The sequence below is a fragment of the Pan paniscus genome, chromosome 1 (genome assembly GCF_029289425.2).
Source record: "Pan paniscus chromosome 1, NHGRI_mPanPan1-v2.0_pri, whole genome shotgun sequence".
Lineage (NCBI taxonomy): Eukaryota > Metazoa > Chordata > Mammalia > Primates > Hominidae > Pan > Pan paniscus.
This window is the reverse complement of record NC_073249.2, coordinates 117555852-117574186: the sequence shown is the minus strand read 5'-3', so window position 1 is coordinate 117574186 and position 18335 is coordinate 117555852. Positions and strand designations below refer to the sequence as shown.

Sequence of the window (18335 nt, the reverse complement as noted above, 5' to 3'; positions counted from 1 at the left end):
ATTGTTCAGGTACAGATGACTTAATCACAGATGACAAGAGATACTGAATTGAAGCTAGGAGGCCTGACAGATACTGCCTGTGCACCTCCTGCACTCAGGTGACTATGAGATTGTCACACTTGCCTGGGGTTGAGTAACTTGATACTGGGGACTGGCAGACAAAGGCATGACATTAGCTGAGAAGGACAAAAAAACTCCCTGATATCTGTTTAGAAACCCATCATAGTTTTTTATTCAAATGAATTTGTGTTTATAGAGCCTGTCTTCAGAGTCTATCTTCCTCAGCCTAGAGAGAGGTATGAGACAAAAGGAAAACAGAGGCTACCTGGAATAATGTGTACAGCATCCTCCCATTCAACATGAGAGGATGAGCCAATGAGAGTTGAGTCGACTTTGTCTTCCTCAAATGTGAATTTGGTTTTCCTATGAGGCTGGTTGGAGTCATAATGGCCGTGGCTATTTGAACAAGTGATGGCACATTCCTCCAGTGAGTCCTCAGGGACTTCCTTTCCTTCAGCCTTCTGCATCTCCCTGATGAGCCAGGTGGGACAGAGATGACAGAAGATTAAACACAGAGGGATTGGACCCCAGGGAGTCCTAGCTGGTTTTGACAGGCGGCATTAAGAGAGTGGTCCCAGAAAGCAAAATGGAGGTTCCCTTAAAGAGGGAACAGGCAATTCTCTTCTCTCTGCAACAGAGCATGGCTGCCATGGGAGCCAGAGAGGAAGACAGCAGCTGGTGTTCAGTGCACTGGACAGATAGGAGCTGAAGAGGATGAAGACTCAGCTATCCCTGTATGGCACAGACATGACACTTGGCACACATAGAGAAACACGACAGCTGCCGCACCCTGTGTCTAAGCTGGGTTCAATTTCACATACTGTGGCCAAGGGGATGCGGGCTTTTGGCCCACCATAGATGCCAGAGAGGGTGTGCCTCCTAGACATTTTCATGTGTTACCACCCATTACTTGCTCCTGAGTATTCAGTGTTACCTGGGGGGAGATGATTTCTGCACTTTCTCAGCCTCCTCAACTTGAACATCTTCATCCTCATCTTCGTCATTTTCTATAAATACAAAATGTTCATTCAGATATTTCCCACTTCACATTCCGCAAGCACAGTCAGCCCAACGTGCACAGAGACGTGAACATCTACGTATGGTTCAGCATTGTACTGAAAACTCTCATGTTTTATCTTTCACAAAATGCCCTGGCATGGTTTCCTGATCCATCGGGCAATGCATTTCTGATGTGGAGGGCCACCATCAAGATGTGGCCAAATACCGAAAAGACCTTTTGCTTCCCATATCACTGGAGGCTTGTGCAGCCTCTCTCTGGACTTTGGCAGCTGTCTCCCCCACCCTGCCACAGATCTGATTCCCAGGAACAGGCTTGGTGTCCTGTCACAGTTCGCATTTCAAACCTCATTCTTTCTCTTAGGAGAGGACAAACTTGTCCCACAGTCCTCTATGCGTCATGAGACTGCACGGGCCCTCCATGTGGCTTCTGCTGTGTTATTCAGGGACATTCTATCCATGGGGAGTGCTCCAGTCTGAAGCACTTCCTACCACCAAATGCCCCCACATCAAGTGCCTTCTCCAACACCACATGGAGAGGGGCTTCATCTCATTTTGAAAAGCATTCGTAAGTGTTCCCATATTTGGATGCTTCAGACCCTTGCAAGAGACAATTTGTCTGCCTTTGCACATGGAGAGAGAGAAACTCTGGAAAGATAAATCACTCACTCACCGACACTTACTAAGAACATTGCCAAAAAGACAGCCTGGGAACCTTCATTCTTAGCCCAGAGCTCTTTTCACTCCAACAAGCGCCCTCCCATCACAGCCTCCTTCCTGTCCTTTAAAACTAGACAGATGCTGCCTCTTGCTCCAAAGACCACCTTCCATCAAGGAAGGAGGGACACTTGCAATACTGTGACCTCCAAACCCATGGGTTTCCCATCTCTGTTCTTACCCAGGAAGTCCTGGTCATGTCATGGCCACATAGGTGTAGCAGAAAAAAACCCCACTGATGCAACTGTCATTGTGAAAGTATGGAGGTCTGGAGCCTCTCATAAGCCTGGGGTTTTGGGTCATCAGGGCCTATGGCCACCTTACCTGGGCTGAGCTTTTGGACAAGTTGCTGTGCCAGTCTACACCCCTCAGCCAGCTGTTCTTGGAGGTCCTGCCCCTGGGACTTGTCCGGCTCATCCGGAGTGAGGAGGGCCTGGACATGCTCATTCAATGAGCGGGCGGCATCTCTCCCTTCCCATAACTTCTCCTTTAACTGGGTCAGCTCTCGTTCCTGAGAGTGAGCCAGGACTTTATATTGCCTAAGGTGAGACGGTAGAGAAAATTTAAGAGTAGAAAGGGTTGAGTGATCCGTTCAAATATTGCAACAGAGACTTCTGAGACAATGTCCTCAAGGAGACCTTCAAGCAGAAGGTCAGCACATGTTCAAAGGAATGTCTGTGGCCAAGAGAAAGAATAGAAAATGGTTTACAGGCTTCCTCTGTATCAGAGAGGGCTCCTGCAAGATCCTCGATGATGTTCCATTCATCTTTCCCTTCTGTAAACAAAAGTAGGTGTCTTCCTAATTCCGTTTCAAAAAGACATCCTTTCAGTTCCTCACTCTGGCCATGGACATTTCCATGTGAAAATACACATAGTGCATCTTGCGGCCACTAGATACAAAGCCATGTACAGAAATGAGGCCAGATGCAGATGGGGCGAATTGAAAAGACGAAAGAAGAAAAGAATGACAGGGTCGAGAAGGCAACATTGATTGAGTGAAAGAATGAGAAGCCGCAGTCAGTCAGGAGGTGATTCTCACTCAGGGTAAGTGGGGTGGTGACGGCACACCATTTTGAGTATACTCAATGCTGCTGTGTGGTTCACACTCCTTTGGTTAATTCTGTGTTATGTAAATTTCACATCAACAATTACTTGCTCGAAAAAGAGAAAACAAGGCCCTGACAAACAACTGCAACCCATACATTTTTATTATACTTCTTCTCTGCTTGATAAATACTTGTGTGTTGCGAGCCTGCCATGGCAATTCCTGCCCTTCCCCTGGCCCAGCTTCGTTCTTATTTCTCCCCACCGAGCTGTTGTACTTCAGAGATGTACACACCTGCCCCCCTGCCTGCCCCCATGGGGTCCCCTCACCTGAGCTCCTCAGCTTGCTTGAGCTGCTCCGCAAGCTTCTCCTCCTTGAACTGTCGTCGCTCATTCCTCAGCATAGATTTTATGAGGTCTTCGCACTCTTCATATTCTGAGAAAAGACAGACACGCCTGCCTCAGTGGAAGGCTGGACATGCTGCTGTGGTCATTGCCTACAGGGCAGGAGCCAGGTCCATCCCAAGGACAAAACTCTCCCCAGTACCAGGGTCTAGACAGGGATTTCCACATCTTTACTCTTCAGTCTCCTGACTTTCTGGCATCTGATCCTCCAAAATTTAGAGATGAAGAAAGAGAACCTCAAGGGCACATCAAGGAATCATCTGACAAGATGATTCAACCACAACGAAGTGGAGTCAGAATTCACAGTCCCTGAGGTCTGACTCTGAATGCGGGGCCACTTTCCCAAGCCTTGCAGCCTCTCCTCTAAAACACTGCACTGGGGCATGAGTAGTGATTTCTTGTACAGTCGGGAAGGCCCCTAGGACTATGGGACTGATGGTTTCCCTTTTACTGGGAATTTCAAGGACAAGTATGCGAAAGATTTTTAAAATCTTTGATTTTTAAATCATATCTTCAGTTATGATTTTAAGAATCATATCTGAAGCATAAAGTGTGACACATAACACCATAAGGCCATGAAGGAAATATGCCCAAATGCTAATAAAATTTGTGTTAATTTAGAAACAGCAGAATGAAGAACTAATAGATAGGATCGTCTCAGCCGATCCTCCCACCTAAGTCTCCTGAGCAGTTGGGACTATAGGCATGCAGCACCATGCCTGCCTAATTTTTTGTATTCTTTGTAAAGATGGGTTTCACCATATTGTCCAGGCTGGTCTTCAACTCCTGAACTCAAGTCATCCTCCCACTTGGGCCTTCCAAAGTGCTGTGATTATATGTGTGAGTCACAGCACCTAGCTCCATCCTAGTTTCTGACTAAAACAATAACAATATGTGTATATACAGCCTGTCCTCAGAATTGATCTTCCATAGCCTAGACAGAGGTATGAGACACAAGGAAAATAGAGGCTACCTGGGAGAATGTTTAGAGCATCCTGACATTCACCATGAGAGGATTCTCTGTCTACAACCAGAGGTGAGTTGACTTCGTATTCCTCAAATGTGATTTTGATGTTCTTGTGAGGCTGGTTGGAGTCACAAGGGCCGTGGCTATTTGAACAAGTGATGGCACATTCCTCCAGTGAGTCCTCAGGGACTTTGCTCTCTTCAGCCTTCTGCACCTCCCTGATGAGCCAGGTGGGACAGAGATGACAGAAGATTAAACACAGAGGGATTGGACCCCAGGGAGTCCTAGCTGGTTTTGACAGGCGGCATTAAGAGAGTGGTCCCAGAAAGCAAAATGAAGGTTCCCTTAAACAGGGAACAGGCAATCCTCTTCTCTCTGCAACAGAGCATGGCTGCCATGGGAGCCAGAGAGGAAGACAGCAGCTGGTGTTCAGTGCACTGGACAGATAGGAGCTGAGGAGGATGAAGACTCAGCTATCCCTGTATGGTACAGACATGACACTTGGCACACATAGAGAAACACGACAGCTGCCGCACCCTGTGTCTAAGCTGGGTTCAATTTCACATACTGTGGCCAAGGGGATGCGGGCTTTTGGCCCACCATAGATGCCAGAGAGGGTGTGCCTCCTAGACATTTTCATGTGTTACCACCCATTACTTGCTCCTGAGTATTCAGTGTTACCTGGGGGGAGATGATTTCTGCACTTTCTCAGCCTCCTCAACTTGAACATCTTCATCCTCATCTTCGTCATTTTCTATAAATACAAAATGTTCGTTCAGATATTTCCCACTTCACATTCCGCAAGCACAGTCAGCCCAACGTGCACAGAGACGTGAACATCTACGTATGGTTCAGCATTGTACTGAAAACTCTCATGTTTTATCTTTCACAAAATGCCCTGGCATGGTTTCCTGATCCATCGGGCAATGCATTTCTGATGTGGAGGGCCACCATCAAGATGTGGCCAAATACTGAAAAGACCTTTTGCTTCCCATATCACTGGAGGCTTGTGCAGCCTCTCTCTGGACTTTGGCAGCTGTCTCCCCCACCCTGCCACAGATCTGATTCCCAGGAACAGGCTTGGTGTCCTGTCACAGTTCGCATTTCAAACCTCATTCTTTCTCTTAGGAGAGGACAAACTTGTCCCACAGTCCTCTATGCGTCATGAGACTGCACGGGCCCTCCATGTGGCTTCTGCTGTGTTATTCAGGGACATTCTATCCATGGGGAGTGCTCCAGTCTGAAGCACTTCCTACCACCAAATGCCCCCACATCAAGTGCCTTCTCCAACACCACATGGAGAGGGGCTTCATCTCATTTTGAAAAGCATTCGTAAGTGTTCCCATATTTGGATGCTTCAGACCCTTGCAAGAGACAATTTGTCTGCCTTTGCACATGGAGAGAGAGAAACTCTGGAAAGATAAATCACTCACTCACCGACACTTACTAAGAACATTGCCAAAAAGACAGCCTGGGAACCTTCATTCTTAGCCCAGAGCTCTTTTCACTCCAACAAGCGCCCTCCCATCACAGCCCCCTTCCTGTCCTTTAAAACTAGACAGATGCTGCCTCTTGCTCCAAAGACCACCTTCCATCAAGGAAGGAGGGACACTTGCAATACTGTGACCTCCAAACCCATGGGTTTCCCATCTCTGTTCTTACCCAGGAAGTCCTGGTCATGTCATGGCCACATAGGTGTAGCAGAAAAAAACCCCACTGATGCAACTGTCATTGTGAAAGTATGGAGGTCTGGAGCCTCTCATAAGCCTGGGGTTTTGGGTCATCAGGGCCTATGGCCACCTTACCTGGGCTGAGCTTTTGGACAAGTTGCTGTGCCAGTCTACACCCCTCAGCCAGCTGTTCTTGGAGGTCCTGCCCCTGGGACTTGTCCGGCTCATCCGGAGTGAGGAGGGCCTGGACATGCTCATTCAATGAGCGGGCGGCATCTCTCCCTTCCCATAACTTCTCCTTTAACTGGGTCAGCTCTCGTTCCTGAGAGTGAGCCAGGACTTTATATTGCCTAAGGTGAGACGGTAGAGAAAATTTAAGAGTAGAAAGGGTTGAGTGATCCGTTCAAATATTGCAACAGAGACTTCTGAGACAATGTCCTCAAGGAGACCTTCAAGCAGAAGGTCAGCACATGTTCAAAGGAATGTCTGTGGCCAAGAGAAAGAATAGAAAATGGTTTACAGGCTTCCTCTGTATCAGAGAGGGCTCCTGCAAGATCCTCGATGATGTTCCATTCATCTTTCCCTTCTGTAAACAAAAGTAGGTGTCTTCCTAATTCCGTTTCAAAAAGACATCCTTTCAGTTCCTCACTCTGGCCATGGACATTTCCATGTGAAAATACACACAGTGCATCTTGCGGCCACTAGATACAAAGCCATGTACAGAAATGAGGCCAGATGCAGATGGGGCGAATTGAAAAGACGAAAGAAGAAAAGAATGACAGGGTCGAGAAGGCAACATTGATTGAGTGAAAGAATGAGAAGCCGCAGTCAGTCAGGAGGTGATTCTCACTCAGGGTAAGTGGGGTGGTGACGGCACACCATTTTGAGTATACTCAATGCTGCTGTGTGGTTCACACTCCTTTGGTTAATTCTGTGTTATGTAAATTTCACATCAACAATTACTTGCTCGAAAAAGAGAAAACAAGGCCCTGACAAACAACTGCAACCCATACATTTTTATTATACTTCTTCTCTGCTTGATAAATACTTGTGTGTTGCGAGCCTGCCATGGCAATTCCTGCCCTTCCCCTGGCCCAGCTTCGTTCTTATTTCTCCCCACCGAGCTGTTGTACTTCAGAGATGTACACACCTGCCCCCCTGCCTGCCCCCATGGGGTCCCCTCACCTGAGCTCCTCAGCTTGCTTGAGCTGCTCCGCAAGCTTCTCCTCCTTGAACTGTCGTCGCTCATTCCTCAGCATAGATTTTATGAGGTCTTCGCACTCTTCATATTCTGAGAAAAGACAGACACGCCTGCCTCAGTGGAAGGCTGGACATGCTGCTGTGGTCATTGCCTACAGGGCAGGAGCCAGGTCCATCCCAAGGACAAAACTCTCCCCAGTACCAGGGTCTAGACAGGGATTTCCACATCTTTACTCTTCAGTCTCCTGACTTTCTGGCATCTGATCCTCCAAAATTTAGAGATGAAGAAAGAGAACCTCAAGGGCACATCAAGGAATCATCTGACAAGATGATTCAACCACAACGAAGTGGAGTCAGAATTCACAGTCCCTGAGGTCTGACTCTGAATGCGGGGCCACTTTCCCAAGCCTTGCAGCCTCTCCTCTAAAACACTGCACTGGGGCATGAGTAGTGATTTCTTGTACAGTCGGGAAGGCCCCTAGGACTATGGGACTGATGGTTTCCCTTTTACTGGGAATTTCAAGGACAAGTATGCGAAAGATTTTTAAAATCTTTGATTTTTAAATCATATCTTCAGTTATGATTTTAAGAATCATATCTGAAGCATAAAGTGTGACACATAACACCATAAGGCCATGAAGGAAATATGCCCAAATGCTAATAAAATTTGTGTTAATTTAGAAACAGCAGAATGAAGAACTAATAGATAGGATCGTCTCAGCCGATCCTCCCACCTAAGTCTCCTGAGCAGTTGGGACTATAGGCATGCAGCACCATGCCTGCCTAATTTTTTGTATTCTTTGTAAAGATGGGTTTCACCATATTGTCCAGGCTGGTCTTCAACTCCTGAACTCAAGTCATCCTCCCACTTGGGCCTTCCAAAGTGCTGTGATTATATGTGTGAGTCACAGCACCTAGCTCCATCCTAGTTTCTGACTAAAACAATAACAATATGTGTATATACAGCCTGTCCTCAGAATTGATCTTCCATAGCCTAGACAGAGGTATGAGACACAAGGAAAATAGAGGCTACCTGGGAGAATGTTTAGAGCATCCTGACATTCACCATGAGAGGATTCTCTGTCTACAACCAGAGGTGAGTTGACTTCGTATTCCTCAAATGTGATTTTGATGTTCTTGTGAGGCTGGTTGGAGTCACAAGGGCCGTGGCTATTTGAACAAGTGATGGCACATTCCTCCAGTGAGTCCTCAGGGACTTTGCTCTCTTCAGCCTTCTGCACCTCCCTGATGAGCCAGGTGGGACAGAGATGACAGAAGATTAAACACAGAGGGATTGGACCCCAGGGAGTCCTAGCTGGTTTTGACAGGCGGCATTAAGAGAGTGGTCCCAGAAAGCAAAATGAAGGTTCCCTTAAACAGGGAACAGGCAATCCTCTTCTCTCTGCAACAGAGCATGGCTGCCATGGGAGCCAGAGAGGAAGACAGCAGCTGGTGTTCAGTGCACTGGACAGATAGGAGCTGAGGAGGATGAAGACTCAGCTATCCCTGTATGGTACAGACATGACACTTGGCACACATAGAGAAACACGACAGCTGCCGCACCCTGTGTCTAAGCTGGGTTCAATTTCACATACTGTGGCCAAGGGGATGCGGGCTTTTGGCCCACCATAGATGCCAGAGAGGGTGTGCCTCCTAGACATTTTCATGTGTTACCACCCATTACTTGCTCCTGAGTATTCAGTGTTACCTGGGGGGAGATGATTTCTGCACTTTCTCAGCCTCCTCAACTTGAACATCTTCATCCTCATCTTCGTCATTTTCTATAAATACAAAATGTTCGTTCAGATATTTCCCACTTCACATTCCGCAAGCACAGTCAGCCCAACGTGCACAGAGACGTGAACATCTACGTATGGTTCAGCATTGTACTGAAAACTCTCATGTTTTATCTTTCACAAAATGCCCTGGCATGGTTTCCTGATCCATCGGGCAATGCATTTCTGATGTGGAGGGCCACCATCAAGATGTGGCCAAATACTGAAAAGACCTTTTGCTTCCCATATCACTGGAGGCTTGTGCAGCCTCTCTCTGGACTTTGGCAGCTGTCTCCCCCACCCTGCCACAGATCTGATTCCCAGGAACAGGCTTGGTGTCCTGTCACAGTTCGCATTTCAAACCTCATTCTTTCTCTTAGGAGAGGACAAACTTGTCCCACAGTCCTCTATGCGTCATGAGACTGCACGGGCCCTCCATGTGGCTTCTGCTGTGTTATTCAGGGACATTCTATCCATGGGGAGTGCTCCAGTCTGAAGCACTTCCTACCACCAAATGCCCCCACATCAAGTGCCTTCTCCAACACCACATGGAGAGGGGCTTCATCTCATTTTGAAAAGCATTCGTAAGTGTTCCCATATTTGGATGCTTCAGACCCTTGCAAGAGACAATTTGTCTGCCTTTGCACATGGAGAGAGAGAAACTCTGGAAAGATAAATCACTCACTCACCGACACTTACTAAGAACATTGCCAAAAAGACAGCCTGGGAACCTTCATTCTTAGCCCAGAGCTCTTTTCACTCCAACAAGCGCCCTCCCATCACAGCCCCCTTCCTGTCCTTTAAAACTAGACAGATGCTGCCTCTTGCTCCAAAGACCACCTTCCATCAAGGAAGGAGGGACACTTGCAATACTGTGACCTCCAAACCCATGGGTTTCCCATCTCTGTTCTTACCCAGGAAGTCCTGGTCATGTCATGGCCACATAGGTGTAGCAGAAAAAAACCCCACTGATGCAACTGTCATTGTGAAAGTATGGAGGTCTGGAGCCTCTCATAAGCCTGGGGTTTTGGGTCATCAGGGCCTATGGCCACCTTACCTGGGCTGAGCTTTTGGACAAGTTGCTGTGCCAGTCTACACCCCTCAGCCAGCTGTTCTTGGAGGTCCTGCCCCTGGGACTTGTCCGGCTCATCCGGAGTGAGGAGGGCCTGGACATGCTCATTCAATGAGCGGGCGGCATCTCTCCCTTCCCATAACTTCTCCTTTAACTGGGTCAGCTCTCGTTCCTGAGAGTGAGCCAGGACTTTATATTGCCTAAGGTGAGACGGTAGAGAAAATTTAAGAGTAGAAAGGGTTGAGTGATCCGTTCAAATATTGCAACAGAGACTTCTGAGACAATGTCCTCAAGGAGACCTTCAAGCAGAAGGTCAGCACATGTTCAAAGGAATGTCTGTGGCCAAGAGAAAGAATAGAAAATGGTTTACAGGCTTCCTCTGTATCAGAGAGGGCTCCTGCAAGATCCTCGATGATGTTCCATTCATCTTTCCCTTCTGTAAACAAAAGTAGGTGTCTTCCTAATTCCGTTTCAAAAAGACATCCTTTCAGTTCCTCACTCTGGCCATGGACATTTCCATGTGAAAATACACATAGTGCATCTTGCGGCCACTAGATACAAAGCCATGTACAGAAATGAGGCCAGATGCAGATGGGGCGAATTGAAAAGACGAAAGAAGAAAAGAATGACAGGGTCGAGAAGGCAACATTGATTGAGTGAAAGAATGAGAAGCCGCAGTCAGTCAGGAGGTGATTCTCACTCAGGGTAAGTGGGGTGGTGACGGCACACCATTTTGAGTATACTGAATGCTGCTGTGTGGTTCACACTCCTTTGGTTAATTCTGTGTTATGTAAATTTCACATCAACAATTACTTGCTCGAAAAAGAGAAAACAAGGCCCTGACAAACAACTGCAACCCATACATTTTTATTATACTTCTTCTCTGCTTGATAAATACTTGTGTGTTGCGAGCCTGCCATGGCAATTCCTGCCCTTCCCCTGGCCCAGCTTCGTTCTTATTTCTCCCCACCGAGCTGTTGTACTTCAGAGATGTACACACCTGCCCCCCTGCCTGCCCCCATGGGGTCCCCTCACCTGAGCTCCTCAGCTTGCTTGAGCTGCTCCGCAAGCTTCTCCTCCTTGAACTGTCGTCGCTCATTCCTCAGCATAGATTTTATGAGGTCTTCGCACTCTTCATATTCTGAGAAAAGACAGACACGCCTGCCTCAGTGGAAGGCTGGACATGCTGCTGTGGTCATTGCCTACAGGGCAGGAGCCAGGTCCATCCCAAGGACAAAACTCTCCCCAGTACCAGGGTCTAGACAGGGATTTCCACATCTTTACTCTTCAGTCTCCTGACTTTCTGGCATCTGATCCTCCAAAATTTAGAGATGAAGAAAGAGAACCTCAAGGGCACATCAAGGAATCATCTGACAAGATGATTCAACCACAACGAAGTGGAGTCAGAATTCACAGTCCCTGAGGTCTGACTCTGAATGCGGGGCCACTTTCCCAAGCCTTGCAGCCTCTCCTCTAAAACACTGCACTGGGGCATGAGTAGTGATTTCTTGTACAGTCGGGAAGGCCCCTAGGACTATGGGACTGATGGTTTCCCTTTTACTGGGAATTTCAAGGACAAGTATGCGAAAGATTTTTAAAATCTTTGATTTTTAAATCATATCTTCAGTTATGATTTTAAGAATCATATCTGAAGCATAAAGTGTGACACATAACACCATAAGGCCATGAAGGAAATATGCCCAAATGCTAATAAAATTTGTGTTAATTTAGAAACAGCAGAATGAAGAACTAATAGATAGGATCGTCTCAGCCGATCCTCCCACCTAAGTCTCCTGAGCAGTTGGGACTATAGGCATGCAGCACCATGCCTGCCTAATTTTTTGTATTCTTTGTAAAGATGGGTTTCACCATATTGTCCAGGCTGGTCTTCAACTCCTGAACTCAAGTCATCCTCCCACTTGGGCCTTCCAAAGTGCTGTGATTATATGTGTGAGTCACAGCACCTAGCTCCATCCTAGTTTCTGACTAAAACAATAACAATATGTGTATATACAGCCTGTCCTCAGAATTGATCTTCCATAGCCTAGACAGAGGTATGAGACACAAGGAAAATAGAGGCTACCTGGGAGAATGTTTAGAGCATCCTGACATTCACCATGAGAGGATTCTCTGTCTACAACCAGAGGTGAGTTGACTTCGTATTCCTCAAATGTGATTTTGATGTTCTTGTGAGGCTGGTTGGAGTCACAAGGGCCGTGGCTATTTGAACAAGTGATGGCACATTCCTCCAGTGAGTCCTCAGGGACTTTGCTCTCTTCAGCCTTCTGCACCTCCCTGATGAGCCAGGTGGGACAGAGATGACAGAAGATTAAACACAGAGGGATTGGACCCCAGGGAGTCCTAGCTGGTTTTGACAGGCGGCATTAAGAGAGTGGTCCCAGAAAGCAAAATGGAGGTTCCCTTAAACAGGGAACAGGCAATCCTCTTCCCTCTGCAACAGAGCATGGCTGCCATGGGAGCCAGAGAGGAAGACAGCAGCTGGTGTTCAGTGCACTGGACAGATAGGAGCTGAGGAGGATGAAGACTCAGCTATCCCTGTATGGTACAGACATGACACTTGGCACACATAGAGAAACACGACAGCTGCCGCACCCTGTGTCTAAGCTGGGTTCAATTTCACATACTGTGGCCAAGGGGATGCGGGCTTTTGGCCCACCATAGATGCCAGAGAGGGTGTGCCTCCTAGACATTTTCATGTGTTACCACCCATTACTTGCTCCTGAGTATTCAGTGTTACCTGGGGGGAGATGATTTCTGCACTTTCTCAGCCTCCTCAACTTGAACATCTTCATCCTCATCTTCGTCATTTTCTATAAATACAAAATGTTCGTTCAGATATTTCCCACTTCACATTCCGCAAGCACAGTCAGCCCAACGTGCACAGAGATGTGAACATCTACGTATGGTTCAGCATTGTACTGAAAACTCTCATGTTTTATCTTTCACAAAATGCCCTGGCATGGTTTCCTGATCCATCGGGCAATGCATTTCTGATGTGGAGGGCCACCATCAAGATGTGGCCAAATACTGAAAAGACCTTTTGCTTCCCATATCACTGGAGGCTTGTGCAGCCTCTCTCTGGACTTTGGCAGCTGTCTCCCCCATCCTGCCACAGATCTGATTCCCAGGAACAGGCTTGGTGTCCTGTCACAGTTCGCATTTCAAACCTCATTCTTTCTCTTAGGAGAGGACAAACTTGTCCCACAGTCCTCTATGCGTCATGAGACTGCACAGGCCCTCCATGTGGCTTCTGCTGTGTTATTCAGGGACATTCTATCCATGGGGAGTGCTCCAGTCTGAAGCACTTCCTACCACCAAATGCCCCCACATCAAGTGCCTTCTCCAACACCACATGGAGAGGGGCTTCATCTCATTTTGAAAAGCATTCGTAAGTGTTCCCATATTTGGATGCTTCAGACCCTTGCAAGAGACAATTTGTCTGCCTTTGCACATGGAGAGAGAGAAACTCTGGAAAGATAAATCACTCACTCACCGACACTTACTAAGAACATTGCCAAAAAGACAGCCTGGGAACCTTCATTCTTAGCCCAGAGCTCTTTTCATTCCAACAAGCGCCCTCCCATCACAGCCCCCTTCCTGTCCTTTAAAACTAGATAGATGCTGCCTCTTGCTCCAAAGACCACCTTCCATCAAGGAAGGAGGGACACTTGCAATACTGTGACCTCCAAACCCATGGGTTTCCCATCTCTGTTCTTACCCAGGAAGTCCTGGTCATGTCATGGCCACATAGGTGTAGCAGAAAAAAACCCCACTGATACAACTGTCATTGTGAAAGTATGGAGGTCTGGAGCCTCTCATAAGCCTGGGGTTTTGGGTCATCAGGGCCTATGGCCACCTTACCTGGGCTGAGCTTTTGGACAAGTTGCTGTGCCAGTCTACACCCCTCAGCCAGCTGTTCTTGGAGGTCCTGCCCCTGGGACTTGTCCGGCTCATCCGGAGTGAGGAGGGCCTGGAGATGCTCATTCAATGAGCGGGCGGCATCTCTCCCTTCCCGTAACTTCTCCCTTAACTGGGTCAGCTCTCGTTCCTGAGAGTGAACCAGGACTTTATATTGCCTAAGGTGAGACGGTAGAGAAAATTTAAGAGTAGAAAGGGTTGAGTGATCCGTTCAAATATTGCAACAGAGACTTCTGAGACAATGTCCTCAAGGAGACCTTCAAGCAGAAGGTCAGCACATGTTGAAAGGAATGTCTGTGGCCAAGAGAAAGAATAGAAAATGGTTTACAGGCTTCCTCTGTATCAGAGAGGGCTCCTGCAAGATCCTCGATGATGTTCCATTCATCTTTCCCTTCTGTAAACAAAAGTAGGTGTCTTCCTAATTCCGTTTCAAAAAGACATCCTTTCAGTTCCTCACTCTGGCCATGGACATTTCCATGTGAAAATACACACAGTGCATCTTGCGGCCACTAGATACAAAGCCATGTACAGAAACGAGGCCAGATGCAGATGGGGCGAATTGAAAAGACGAAAGAAGAAAAGAATGACAGGGTCGAGAAGGCAACATTGATTGAGTGAAAGAATGAGAAGCCGCAGTCAGTCAGGAGGTGATTCTCACTCAGGGTAAGTGGGGTGGTGACGGCACACCATTTTGAGTATACTGAATGCTGCTGTGTGGTTCACACTCCTTTGGTTAATTCTGTGTTATGTAAATTTCACATCAACAATTACTTGCTCGAAAAAGAGAAAACAAGGCCCTGACAAACAACTGCAACCCATACATTTTTATTATACTTCTTCTCTGCTTGATAAATACTTGTGTGTTGCGAGCCTGCCATGGCAATTCCTGCCCTTCCCCTGGCCCAGCTTCGTTCTTATTTCTCCCCACCGAGCTGTTGTACTTCAGAGATGTACACACCTGCCCCCCTGCCTGCCCCCATAGGGTCCCCTCACCTGAGCTCCTCAGCTTGCTTGAGCTGCTCCGCAAGCTTCTCCTCCTTGAACTGTCGTCGCTCATTCCTCAGCATAGATTTTATGAGGTCTTCGCACTCTTCATATTCTGAGAAAAGACAGACACGCCTGCCTCAGTGGAAGGCTGGACATGCTGCTGTGGTCATTGCCTACAGGGCAGGAGCCAGGTCCATCCCAAGGACAAAACTCTCCCCAGTACCAGGGTCTAGACAGGGATTTCCACATCTTTACTCTTCAGTCTCCTGACTTTCTGGCATCTGATCCTCCAAAATTTAGAGATGAAGAAAGAGAACCTCAAGGGCACATCAAGGAATCATCTGACAAGATGATTCAACCACAACGAAGTGGAGTCAGAATTCACAGTCCCTGAGGTCTGACTCTGAATGCGGGGCCACTTTCCCAAGCCTTGCAGCCTCTCCTCTAAAACACTGCACTGGGGCATGAGTAGTGATTTCTTGTACAGTCGGGAAGGCCCCTAGGACTATGGGACTGATGGTTTCCCTTTTACTGGGAATTTCAAGGACAAGTATGCGAAAGATTTTTAAAATCTTTGATTTTTAAATCATATCTTCAGTTATGATTTTAAGAATCATATCTGAAGCATAAAGTGTGACACATAACACCATAAGGCCATGAAGGAAATATGCCCAAATGCTAATAAAATTTGTGTTAATTTAGAAACAGCAGAATGAAGAACTAATAGATAGGATCGTCTCAGCCGATCCTCCCACCTAAGTCTCCTGAGCAGTTGGGACTATAGGCATGCAGCACCATGCCTGCCTAATTTTTTGTATTCTTTGTAAAGATGGGTTTCACCATATTGTCCAGGCTGGTCTTCAACTCCTGAACTCAAGTCATCCTCCCACTTGGGCCTTCCAAAGTGCTGTGATTATATGTGTGAGTCACAGCACCTAGCTCCATCCTAGTTTCTGACTAAAACAATAACAATATGTGTATATACAGCCTGTCCTCAGAATTGATCTTCCATAGCCTAGACAGAGGTATGAGACACAAGGAAAATAGAGGCTACCTGGGAGAATGTTTAGAGCATCCTGACATTCACCATGAGAGGATTCTCTGTCTACAACCAGAGGTGAGTTGACTTCGTATTCCTCAAATGTGATTTTGATGTTCTTGTGAGGCTGGTTGGAGTCACAAGGGCCGTGGCTATTTGAACAAGTGATGGCACATTCCTCCAGTGAGTCCTCAGGGACTTTGCTCTCTTCAGCCTTCTGCACCTCCCTGATGAGCCAGGTGGGACAGAGATGACAGAAGATTAAACACAGAGGGATTGGACCCCAGGGAGTCCTAGCTGGTTTTGACAGGCGGCATTAAGAGAGTGGTCCCAGAAAGCAAAATGGAGGTTCCCTTAAACAGGGAACAGGCAATCCTCTTCCCTCTGCAACAGAGCATGGCTGCCATGGGAGCCAGAGAGGAAGACAGCAGCTGGTGTTCAGTGCACTGGACAGATAGGAGCTGAGGAGGATGAAGACTCAGCTATCCCTGTATGGTACAGACATGACACTTGGCACACATAGAGAAACACGACAGCTGCCGCACCCTGTGTCTAAGCTGGGTTCAATTTCACATACTGTGGCCAAGGGGATGCGGGCTTTTGGCCCACCATAGATGCCAGAGAGGGTGTGCCTCCTAGACATTTTCATGTGTTACCACCCATTACTTGCTCCTGAGTATTCAGTGTTACCTGGGGGGAGATGATTTCTGCACTTTCTCAGCCTCCTCAACTTGAACATCTTCATCCTCATCTTCGTCATTTTCTATAAATACAAAATGTTCGTTCAGATATTTCCCACTTCACATTCCGCAAGCACAGTCAGCCCAACGTGCACAGAGATGTGAACATCTACGTATGGTTCAGCATTGTACTGAAAACTCTCATGTTTTATCTTTCACAAAATGCCCTGGCATGGTTTCCTGATCCATCGGGCAATGCATTTCTGATGTGGAGGGCCACCATCAAGATGTGGCCAAATACTGAAAAGACCTTTTGCTTCCCATATCACTGGAGGCTTGTGCAGCCTCTCTCTGGACTTTGGCAGCTGTCTCCCCCATCCTGCCACAGATCTGATTCCCAGGAACAGGCTTGGTGTCCTGTCACAGTTCGCATTTCAAACCTCATTCTTTCTCTTAGGAGAGGACAAACTTGTCCCACAGTCCTCTATGCGTCATGAGACTGCACAGGCCCTCCATGTGGCTTCTGCTGTGTTATTCAGGGACATTCTATCCATGGGGAGTGCTCCAGTCTGAAGCACTTCCTACCACCAAATGCCCCCACATCAAGTGCCTTCTCCAACACCACATGGAGAGGGGCTTCATCTCATTTTGAAAAGCATTCGTAAGTGTTCCCATATTTGGATGCTTCAGACCCTTGCAAGAGACAATTTGTCTGCCTTTGCACATGGAGAGAGAGAAACTCTGGAAAGATAAATCACTCACTCACCGACACTTACTAAGAACATTGCCAAAAAGACAGCCTGGGAACCTTCATTCTTAGCCCAGAGCTCTTTTCACTCCAACAAGCGCCCTCCCATCACAGCCCCCTTCCTGTCCTTTAAAACTAGATAGATGCTGCCTCTTGCTCCAAAGACCACCTTCCATCAAGGAAGGAGGGACACTTGCAATACTGTGACCTCCAAACCCATGGGTTTCCCATCTCTGTTCTTACCCAGGAAGTCCTGGTCATGTCATGGCCACATAGGTGTAGCAGAAAAAAACCCCACTGATACAACTGTCATTGTGAAAGTATGGAGGTCTGGAGCCTCTCATAAGCCTGGGGTTTTGGGTCATCAGGGCCTATGGCCACCTTACCTGGGCTGAGCTTTTGGACAAGTTGCTGTGCCAGTCTACACCCCTCAGCCAGCTGTTCTTGGAGGTCCTGCCCCTGGGACTTGTCCGGCTCATCCGGAGTGAGGAGGGCCTGGAGATGCTCATTCAATGAGCGGGCGGCATCTCTCCCTTCCCGTAACTTCTCCCTTAACTGGGTCAGCTCTCGTTCCTGAGAGTGAACCAGGACTTTATATTGCCTAAGGTGAGACGGTAGAGAAAATTTAAGAGTAGAAAGGGTTGAGTGATCCGTTCAAATATTGCAACAGAGACTTCTGAGACAATGTCCTCAAGGAGACCTTCAAGCAGAAGGTCAGCACATGTTGAAAGGAATGTCTGTGGCCAAGAGAAAGAATAGAAAATGGTTTACAGGCTTCCTCTGTATCAGAGAGGGCTCCTGCAAGATCCTCGATGATGTTCCATTCATCTTTCCCTTCTGTAAACAAAAGTAGGTGTCTTCCTAATTCCGTTTCAAAAAGACATCCTTTCAGTTCCTCACTCTGGCCATGGACATTTCCATGTGAAAATACACACAGTGCATCTTGCGGCCACTAGATACAAAGCCATGTACAGAAACGAGGCCAGATGCAGATGGGGCGAATTGAAAAGACGAA

The 18335-nt window shown here is 47.4% G+C and overlaps 2 protein-coding genes across 2 annotated transcripts in view; one reads left to right on the top strand and one right to left on the bottom strand.

The window, feature by feature from the left end:
- LOC129398196 (glutathione S-transferase Mu 2) overlaps positions 1-18335 on the top strand; it is a 266011-nt gene that overhangs the window by 62506 nt on the left and 185170 nt on the right. The window lies entirely within an intron of this gene.
- LOC117974945 (notch homolog 2 N-terminal-like protein A) overlaps positions 1-18335 on the bottom strand; it is an 83190-nt gene that overhangs the window by 20240 nt on the left and 44615 nt on the right. The window contains exons 4-22 of the mRNA XM_063606467.1: positions 17707-17921; positions 16583-16655; positions 15908-16119; positions 14860-14965; positions 13810-14024; positions 12686-12758; positions 12011-12222; positions 10963-11068; positions 9913-10127; positions 8789-8861; positions 8114-8325; positions 7066-7171; positions 6016-6230; positions 4892-4964; positions 4217-4428; positions 3169-3274; positions 2119-2333; positions 995-1067; positions 326-531 (exon numbers count right to left, since the gene is read on the bottom strand). Of these exons, the coding sequence (XP_063462537.1) occupies positions 326-531; positions 995-1067; positions 2119-2333; positions 3169-3274; positions 4217-4428; positions 4892-4964; positions 6016-6230; positions 7066-7171; positions 8114-8325; positions 8789-8861; positions 9913-10127; positions 10963-11068; positions 12011-12222; positions 12686-12758; positions 13810-14024; positions 14860-14965; positions 15908-16119; positions 16583-16655; positions 17707-17921 (2918 nt within the window). The remainder of the gene's footprint in view (positions 1-325; positions 532-994; positions 1068-2118; positions 2334-3168; positions 3275-4216; positions 4429-4891; positions 4965-6015; positions 6231-7065; positions 7172-8113; positions 8326-8788; positions 8862-9912; positions 10128-10962; positions 11069-12010; positions 12223-12685; positions 12759-13809; positions 14025-14859; positions 14966-15907; positions 16120-16582; positions 16656-17706; positions 17922-18335) is intronic.